General features: G+C 41.7%; 1 protein-coding gene across 1 annotated transcript in view; it reads right to left on the reverse strand.

Moving 5' to 3' along the window:
- Positions 1-7,863, reverse strand: part of kcnn3 (potassium intermediate/small conductance calcium-activated channel, subfamily N, member 3) — an 84,301-nt gene extending 76,438 nt beyond the window's left edge. Inside the window, exons 1-2 of the mRNA XM_024267505.2 lie at positions 6,827-7,863; positions 5,288-6,392 (exon numbers count right to left, since the gene is read on the reverse strand). Coding sequence (XP_024123273.1) covers positions 5,288-6,379 — 1,092 coding nt within the window. The 5' untranslated portion in view covers positions 6,380-6,392; positions 6,827-7,863. The remainder of the gene's footprint in view (positions 1-5,287; positions 6,393-6,826) is intronic.
- Positions 7,864-10,186: the final 2,323 nt, after the last annotated feature.

The raw sequence follows: 10,186 nt of genomic DNA on the forward strand, positions 1-10,186 counted from the left end.
CAGAGTTTTATTTTATTTTATAATAGCAACATGTTTGGGGAATTTATTTATTTTTTTGTCCAAACATCAATATTTTTTTTTCAAAATGTTTTATTTGGGTTTCAAACATTTATGGCCCCAAAATAGCTCCATATAAAAGAGGTCCATCCAATTGGTCAAATGTGAAAAAAACTCTATTTAATTTGTTAAATATGCCAAGCTTGCATGTGTTAACATTTATGGTAACCATTTATTGCAGTTCAAGCTGTCTTTTTCTTTTTTGCATGGGCTGATGCAATAACAATACATTTTCGGTGTATTGTGCAAGCCTAGTCCAGTGTATTTTCTCTTTTTCAAGCTGCATTTTTTTGCATCTGCTCCTGATTCACAATAATTTAAATAAAGAAATACTCAGAAATGCATTTTTAATCTCAATTTTCTTTATATATGCCTTCCATCATCAGAAAAATGCCACAAGAACATTTTAAAAACACAATTTTTCATTGGAGTGGGTCTTAAAAAGGTTACAGACTAATGGCCAACAGCCCATTCAGACTCAAGTTTCTATAGAGAAACATTTTTAGTAACAGGCAATCAACAACCACTTTTAACCTAATGTTCATAAAATTACTCTGCTTCTTTACTTTTTTGACATTTTTAGACGCCATGAAAATTTAGCTCGATTTTTTAAAAAAGTTAGGGACAGACAGCTGCTTTAGTGCACACTCATATTTGATACCCCATCCTTCTGCATTACACATGTGTCAGCTTCATGTCAGGTGAATTTGACAGCAGCTGTGCATTCCCTCAGAACAGCTGCGTTGAGTCACAGGCCTAAAATATGGCATGGAGCACGGCCCCAGGGAGTCGCAAAGGCCTCTGTGAAACGATCCACTCATCTGACATTGACAGGCCACATGCTAAGGTCCCATGTGTCAAAGAACCTCTAGTTATTCTCAGTCAGGGAGGCACATCAACACCGGCCGCTTGACAAAAGGAGCTGCTGTTACACTGCTGTTTAACAGTGATAAGGAGGAGTAACAAAACATGTCAAAACACCTTAAACTCCAAACATATACAGCAAATGGGAGGATTTATAGAAGTTTTACAAGCTAGAGTTAAGTGAAAAATCCTTAATCTGCCTTAGAGCAAACTATTTTGGTTGTTATTAATAAATGATTTAATTAAGAAATACCCATTTTGCATAATTTAACGATTTCCAGTTAAGGGATTACCAGGCAGAATGTTTTTTATCAAATTTTAAAATTTAATCACACCGTTAACAGATCTTAACCTGGACTTTACAGCAACAGGGGTTGGCAAAGTCAAGTTTGGGAATTCCCAGCTTTGGGTTGGAGCCGTGTTCCTGCACATCCGTCTGCATGCTCAGTACAACAGAGTCACGAACACTATGTCCTCCTGTGCTAACCTCTCTCCCTCGAAGCATCCCAACACAACAAAACAAAAGTAGCCTTCACACAAACCAACCCACCCCGTCCACTTCCATTGCTATTCTGCATCTCTATTTTTGGGAACTAGATTGAGCAGCTGGACCTCCTTGAAGGAGCTTTGGTAGAGACACACACAGAGGCAGAAAGCTTTCTGCAACATACTTTACAGATATTGTCTAAATTAATTGTTATATTGTAGGTTTTAAAGACTAGCTCCCTTAAAAATTGTGTTTTTGCTGTTTTTGATGAGTTCTTTTCTCTTGATAGAGGACATAGAAATAAAGGAAATTAAGCTTAAAACTGCATTTCTGAGTACGTCTTCAAAGCTGACTGAACTTTTAACACAAGCTGGTTCTCGGGAGATCTTGTTGTTTTGGTCGTGATGTAGAGCTGCTCAAAGAGGCTCAGTGTGCTGTGCTGCCAACTAGTGGTCGGGGGTTCTAAAACTAAAGTAAGACACTGAAAGGAATATCATAAATAATTAAATATCATATTGTCAGCATTTTAAATCAATACAAGTATCGTCAAATGAAACCTTGCGATATCTCGCCAAATCGATCTTTCTCTTCACTAAAAATTATTATGCAAAATAGTAGAAGTCATGGGCTGTAAGATTTTGGGAGATGGGAAATGAGTGCAGGCTTACTCCTCCTGGCAATGGTCCCACCCACAACTCAGAGGCAAATTTCTGATGAGCCACTCTGTAGAAACTAGGTTGAAAATGACAAGTTTTTATATTTAGGCTAAAACTGCATAAATAGAATTAAAAGACCACTGGGAACACTTTTACAATACATCAAAAGATGATCAGAGCGAGACCTTAATAATAAAAGTGGTTTTCATTCATTTGATTTTGCGATCCACGCAGAATGAAGCTTCTGAAAATGTAAAAATAAAATCATTGCACATTTTCATTGTTGCTACAGTTGTTTTTGGGCGTGCAGAGGTTGACGGCACATTTGTGGGCGAGTGATTATCAGTAATCAATAGAAGAAATCAGTCAGAGCCTCCTCTTCTACACTCGTTTAATCCGCCACCGCTTGAAACTCTACCTTTCCCAGAGCTGTCCTCCCATTCATCTCTCCTTCCGACCTCTCTTTTATCTGCATGATCTCTATCCGTTTCATAACAGCAACCAGTGAGCTTCTCTCCTCCTCAGTTATCAAAGGGAGGGTTCCAGCACTCTGAAGGGTCTTCAGCCCCTCCTGGGCTTCACGTTTACAGCAGTTGTTGAATCACGTTTACCTCCTTGGATCGTCTATTTTTAAATCTCTGAAATGTTTATCCAGTTTGTTATTCTCATACACTGCATTAGGTTCTTACCTACAAAAGACAACCACCGGTAATTGCCTCCTTCTGCGAATTAAAAATTTGTTTTGATAGGCAAAGCAGTCCGTTTTATACGACTGCAACTGAACGTAACTTGAGGACCTAAATCAGGCTTTTCATTATCGCCTTTAGATTCTTCTCTCCTTCCACAGACTTTCATTCTCGCCCAGTCGCTTCTCTCTTCCGATCACACTCCCCCAGTTTTACGCCCACTGCAAGAGCAGAGGAGCTGAGGGAGTGATAAAGGGAAGGAGAAATTAATGAAAGGAAGACAGGAATAAAAAAGGCCGGATAAAAAGGAAGGCAGACACAGAGTTAAAATGAAAAAAATAAAAAAGGAGCGGACAGAAAAGGAGAACTTAAAAGTGTCGGCCATCTCCTTCAAGGAGGAGAATAGGCCAATAGAGGAGCGAATAAAACAGGCAAGGGGGAACTAAAAGAGAAATTCAGACCATTTTCATTAATATTAAACTGCTTCTGAAAGAGGTTTTCATAAAGTGCCTGGTGGGAGAGGCTGGCAGCACTGTGCCAGCCAATTCCTGCAGCAAAGACAGTAGAAAGTGCACATTTCCGGGGAAACCTGTACATTTGTGCACTCGCATAAAACCCATGTGCTCAATGACAAGTGAGCAGCTGCTGAATGGAGGAAAGCAAACCCAGACTCTGTCTCTGTCTGGATGAGGACAGGAGAACCTTTGCATCCAGGAGGTGAGAACAAGGATGCCTAAGGGTCTCCAGTTCACACACATACACACCCAAAATAAACACAATATCAGCCAGGGGCCAGATCTGCTTATTACACTGCCCATTACAAAGACAAATGAGATCCTGGCCTCCTGCTGATAATCTGTCCCCCCACACCCCCCAATGTCCTCTGCATCGTTGCATTACATCACCCGGAAGCAACAACTGTCAAGCTTGGTCATTACATTACCCCCCTCCCCTCCCAACAACACGTTGGTCACAACTGGCAAACATGGTCCCAAACACGACCAGATGAGCTAAAAATGGGGTGTGGGCTGAGGGCTCAACAAAATAAACAGTTCAGGTCTGGCTGGTGACCTTTGTTACAAGTCCTCCATTCAACATTTCTTGTCACCTGGCTGGCCACCGGCAGCATATAGGAACCAAGAGGAGCAAAAGTGAGGTAAAGTTAACGAGGCAGATTGCAGCAACGGAGCGCCGAGCAGCAACCGCGGTTTGACAGCCAGGTGTGACATTCGTGAACTTGGCTGTCACATTAAAGAAGCTTCTCTGCAGTTCAGTATTATTCCTCCAGAAGGCTTGAAGGCATGTGAGAGACAGATTAAAGGAAAGAACAACAGAACAGACAGAAAGCCGGTCGAAATCAATGCCGCAGGAGGAAACACATACCGACTTTTAGTCTTTGCACACAGGGCTATTTTGTCAGAGCAATTTCATTGTCTGAAAATGTTTCTTTTTTTTTTTCTTTTCAAAGCACTTTGTTGTAATTGAACAATTTCCCATCGAGAGTGAATGCAAGAGTGCAAAAACCATCATCAGTTTTATCTGTGCATTGTTGAAATGTCTAAGATTTCTCAGAGTTTCAGGATCAACTTCTGTAGAAGTCAGAACTAAAGTATTTCTACATAACTCTTTACAAGAGAAAATTGGAAAAAAAGAATGATCAAGGACGGTCTTTTCACACTTGTCAAAGTTGCAAAATTTTGTGCAGTTGTGGTTTATTTGCCTCAGCTTCTGTGCAAAAACCACTTATGTTCTGTTTTAGTGCACTCTACTTCATTTTCCACACTCAGATGCTTCCTAGGAACCAGATTTGCTCACCAAGTCTAAGTTGATAAAGGGTGCATTCAGATCGGAAAAGTCCATTGGTTTGGACCGAGTCCTGGACCTTGCATTTGGTCTGTTTTCAGACATCTGTCAAACGGGTACTTCTGTTTCTAACAAAGCTTGTAATCAAAACCATATGACTAAAGATCTCTTCGGTCATTGGCCAGGAAATACGAGGGTTGGGCAAAGCAACAATAGAAAGAGTAATGGAAGTCCTAAGCTTTGCAATCCTTGTCAGGATAGTTCACGGATTCAAACTTCACTGACCAATTTTCAACATCTGTATCAAAGTCAGATACAAAACTTTTTATTGTTTTAGCAATGCAGAGACGAACTGCAAGGCGGTTACAGCTATGAAGGTACACTGATACGTTTTTGTGACATAGATTGATGGGACACAGCGTGAGCAGCAATGTGTATCACTTAAAAATTGTTTTCATCCCCGGCTACGGTGGCTGTTTTGGTTCAGTTGTTACGCTCAGTCTAAAGTAACTCAGAGCAAATCGGAGCTCAGTCCGATTGGAAATTAACCAAGACCACCTCAAAAAATGGTTCCTGGTTCTGGACCAGGGTCCGCTTGGGTGCATTCAGACGGAAAATTGTTTTGGATTATCAGGGAAAAAAACTGTAGTTCCCAAACGTGACCAGTCTGAATACACTCAGATTCTTAGTAAAACTTAGAAAATGTAGTTCCAAGCGTAGCAGGTAAACCTCACCTTACTGTACACGCCCCAGGACAGCTCTGTCTCAATCACCATGACGACGATCCCAAACATCCCAAAGATGAGAGCGTAGTCGCTCAGCCTCTTCCTCTTCTCGAACAGCGCCCTGCGATGTCCCAGCTTGTAGCCAATGTTTTGGTTCTTTCGTTTGGGAGCCTTGGATGTGCTCCCCCGGGCTCCGGTGCTCGCCGCCCCAACCCCTGCCTGCCTGCTGCCCCGTCCAGGCTGCCCCCGCCTGCTTTCCACCAGAGCGTGGTTCTGGTGATAGATGGACATTTGGTTGGATGAGGAGTCAGTGATGTCATACCCTCCTCTGGGGTATGTCGAGTCTTCTTTGGATGAAATTACAATTTCTGGGGGGCTTTGAATTAGGGGTTGGTTGGTCGAGGACTGGGTCACTGAGCAGGCAGAAGGTGCGTCTCTCTGTCTGTCGTGTCCTCCGGCGGCAGACAACCCAGCCACGGCTGAAACGGCGCCCTCTTTGGTTTCGCTGCTGCTTTCCGATTCGATAAGATTTCTGCGGGAGGCACTCAGGCGGCTCAGGGGCTTCATGACCCCGCCCGTGTACTTACAGGAGCTCATGGCGATCTCTGTGAAGGGGTTACTGTCTCTGCGGTGAACCAGAGGGCTGGCCTGTCTGTGTTTGCTCCCCCTGTCTCTGTCTCTGTCACGCTCTCTGTCCTTCTCCCGCTCCATGGAGGGCGAGTGGGAGGAGTAAAACAGGGCGTTGTAAACTGGGGAGTTCTCCCCACTCAGGCTGTGCTGCGAGCCCAGGCAGGAGGACAGCGGGGTGCTGGTGGGGTGCAGGGCGTTGGGGATGGGCGTGGGAGGATGGGTTCCAGAGGAGGATAGGGGCAGCTTGGGGAGGGACGCTGGAGGCAAGCTGGGCGTGGCGGGGGACGGCGTTGGGGTGCTGCCATTTAGGCGGTCGAGGCTGGAACCTCCCATGTGGTTGGAGTGGTTTGATCCTGGCTGGTTGCCGGCGGTGGAGGGATGGGATATGCCTCCTAGGGGAAGAAGGAAGCGCTGATCCTCATCCTCACTGCCTCCCAGCAGAGCCAAGCTCAGAGATGGGGGAGGCTCCATGGTCAGCACCTGTCTACAAATAAACACAAAAAAAGGAGACAAACTGTGAGGAGTGACAAAAACAAAGACACTTTTTCTCATCGGGGAAGCCAGGGGGAGCATGCGGAGCAACAGAGGCATCACAGCTGGGGAGTATGCTCCTCCTTGAGTCACATTTGAGTCAGATGTGACTCCTTCCTCTCCGTTTCCCAGTATCTTCCTGTTCTCTCACATCCCACAGCGCTTCAGGGAATATCTTCCGTAAAATGTCATCTGTGTTAGTCTTGATAGCCAAGAGGAGGGTGACCATCTCCATGAGGATGCCATTCCTCATGGAGACTCAAGGAGAATCACTCTTTCACTTGTGTCAGTGTGCATTATGGCCTCCATCATTCATAGGATGATTGATCCAAACCTAGTTTAGGTATGATATAACCACACTCCTCCCTTCCAGCTCCTCATACCTACCTCCGACCTTCTCTCTCTGGTTCTGTCCCCAGGTTAATAGTCTTCAGTCACGGGCTGGTTGGAAACAGACCTCCACACTTTTTCTTTCTCATGTCTCCACATCCATCCCATTATCTTCTCGCCTCGCCTCCTTTTAGGTCCTCCACAGGTCCTCCTCCTCCTCCTCGAATTGGCGCGTCGCTGTCCACAGACGCCGCTCACACTCCCACCGATCAGTCCGTGTCTCCCTCAATCATCGTAGTTCGGGTCGATGGGGGGTTCGATCCGGTCAGGGGCGATCGGCACCAGACGGGGAGGAAGCGTAATCCATGGTGGCTGGATTAGATCAGCCAACCTGTGGCTGCGCGCTCCAGAAAATGTGCAGCGGCATTAACGGCAGATTCACAAATCAAACCAAAATGATGAGCCTTCCGGTGCGCGCGCGCGCGCGGTCTCAACAAACAGCAGGGAGGAGGGGTAAGAAAAAAAAGTCTGTAAAAATAAAACTAAAAAATAGACATGACTACATCAACTAGCGCTGAATGTGCGCGTGTGTCTCTCCAAATCCGCGTCTCACTCTCTCCTCCAACTTCTCTGCCTCTTTCCCCGCCTTCAAACCTGCCGGCTGCTCCCATTGGACGGATCCAAATCAGATCCCAAAACAGGTGGCAGGATTCGCGCGAGACACAGCCGCCAAAACGGGGATGTGTCAGTTATTGTGCCCCGGGTTATTTCTATTTTTTTTTTTTTTAATGTGCTGTTGCCACAGGAAGTGAGTAATTTATAAGCCAAAAACCTCTAAATCAAAGCATGCTGTCTGAGGTCACTGCACGTGCAGAGGTCAAACCTATAATCCAGCATCAAACTAATCTACCTGGTTTAATCAGGTTTTTTCACGATTTTCTGCAAGCTTTGATCAAAAAACAACAACATATGTGAGATTATTTTAACTTTTTGAGCATTTTTTAAACTACTTTACAATTTGTTTGACTCCTATAGATGCAAATGTGCTTTAAACCACTTCTACTCCTAAACTATCTTAATTTAGCTTCTATTTGAAAGCAAAAACGCAAGTGAACATTTTTTTTCAGACTGAAATAAATTCAGATATTAAGGGGTTAAATCGGTTTTTGTTCCATTTCTTAAAATCCAACAAATTCAGCTTTATTTTGAAGTTTTTTATAGATATTTTTAACATATTATCCAATAATTCCACTATGAACTTTAACCTGTTTAAAAAGTCAATTTCCATTTGTAAATTTAGTCGTTTTGCAAATTCACAAAAAAATGAAATAAAACCGTATTTACTTTTCATAGCAAAGATTAAACCAAAATAAAATAAAATAATTTGTCTTTTTGTGTTTGTTTGAAGCCAAAAAAATCATTTAAAACCTTCACATTAAAATTTTGAATGAAAACTTTATTAATTGTCGTTGCAAACACTTACTGTCTGATGAGTGCAGATCTATCAGTCCAATGTGCCAAAACTCCTAAAGAAGAACAAACTGTGATTATTTAGTGTTTTAATTATGGTTAAATGTTATCAAGTTACAGTTCAGAAATGTAAAATATGTTAAACACTTTCTGATCTCACTTTTACTGTTTATATAACCCAAAAAACAAAATAACAGAAAACATCAAATGTGCTAAAATAAAATGCCTTACTGAATTATGTAAAAACATAACCTTTATTGTTCTTTTGGCTCCACAAACAGTTTTTAGTCATGACAACAAACCACAAAAAGCAATAGAGTTTGATAACCCAATGAAGCAGAGCCAATGGAAAAGTGCCAGAAGCTCAGAAAAGCAGATTAAAGTGATAGAAAATAGGAGCGATTTCAGGTCATTTTGTGTGTTTTTCCTAATATTGCCGACAGAGGTTAAAGTGATCCCTGAGGGAAAACAAAGATTTAAGGTAAAGAAGCATAAAAAAAACAACAACTCCTTATTAAAGCTAAACCGTTTTGTGTATGTCAGGTGGAAGACGGAAGCCAAAGAATGATGAGAAAGAGAAAAGTGAATAACAGAATACAAAGAGGAATAATGAAGTGGGTTGACAGTTGCTATGCCGACCCAATAGTATACAGATGAGCTCTGCTTCCATCTGATCTATCTGTCTTTCTGATCTCCCTGTGAATTTAAAGCTGCATCAAAGCCTACAGGAAATGACACTGTATAAATCACATAAAGTTCTTTGTGACACAGCGGGCAGGTGGGTGGGAGAGAAAATGAAGGAAGAGAGCATCAGGGAGGGAAAAGGAGGCTGTTGAGGAAATGTGGGATTCTGGTCAAGGCAGAAGTGATTACAAGAGGATTACATTTAGATCACAAAAACAACAATCGCGCGCATTTGCAGAACTCCCATTTGCATTTAATGCCGTCTAGCTCCATTCCTATTTTTCTCCACCACTTCTTCTGAGCTGTGACTTTTCATCAAAGGCAAAAGGAAGACATTCTGTGCTTAAAAGGAATCCCTAGATGGGATTGAAAAATAAAATCGATACCACTCCAGACTCTTAGAAGTAAATGTGAAACTTTACTTGCACGGGGCAAAAGAAGCAGAAAAACAGCCAATAAGCGCTAAAAGGAAACTTAATTTGCTCATAAGTGCTGCAGAAACTGAGGTATTAGATGCTATACTCTGGATTTTTAGGAGCTGAAACTCTTGTTTGGGCGTTTGAAGCAACTGTTCACTGAGTGAAAAATCCCAATGAAACAAGACAAATTCAATTTGGGGGAGAAGGTCCTTTAGGCTTGGAGGAAACATTTCTTTTAAAGCAAAAACCAGGATTCTTTCTGCAAAATCAAAATTCAGTAAATGTGTTAATTGGGGGAAAAATCATTGGATATTTGAATTTTTGGCTTATTTATTTGATTTAAAGCATAAGAATTGTATAATATGACAACAAGTTTATTATTAAACAACTATATCTCAATATTATATGTTAAAGCGGTTTTATTTATTTCAAGAGAAAGTACATGAACCCTTTGAGTACATATATTTTTGAACGAAATGGACACATGATTTTTTTTGTCTTAATCTAAATCACAATGATGTAGAAAAACATTGCCTGCTAAAATCACATGTTATGTCGTCATGTTTTTATTGAAAACAACCGTGTGTCCAGTTTATCCATAAAGCCAAGTAATTCCAAAGGGTTTCTGTGTATTTTCTTTCAGTTGTATATAAAGCAAACTTAATCTATTTTTCAGTAAACTCTACAGTAATGGATCTAATAAATAAAAAAGTCACAACTGGAGAAGAAAAATTAAATACATTGAAATATGTGTTAACATTTAATAAGTGTTTTTGTGTAGATATAGAAACATAGTATATAAAAACATAATGTTATATCATGTAATATATGAAATCTAAAAGAA

This window comes from Oryzias melastigma, linkage group LG16 (genome assembly GCF_002922805.2).
Source record: "Oryzias melastigma strain HK-1 linkage group LG16, ASM292280v2, whole genome shotgun sequence".
Taxonomy (NCBI): Eukaryota; Metazoa; Chordata; class Actinopteri; order Beloniformes; family Adrianichthyidae; genus Oryzias; species Oryzias melastigma.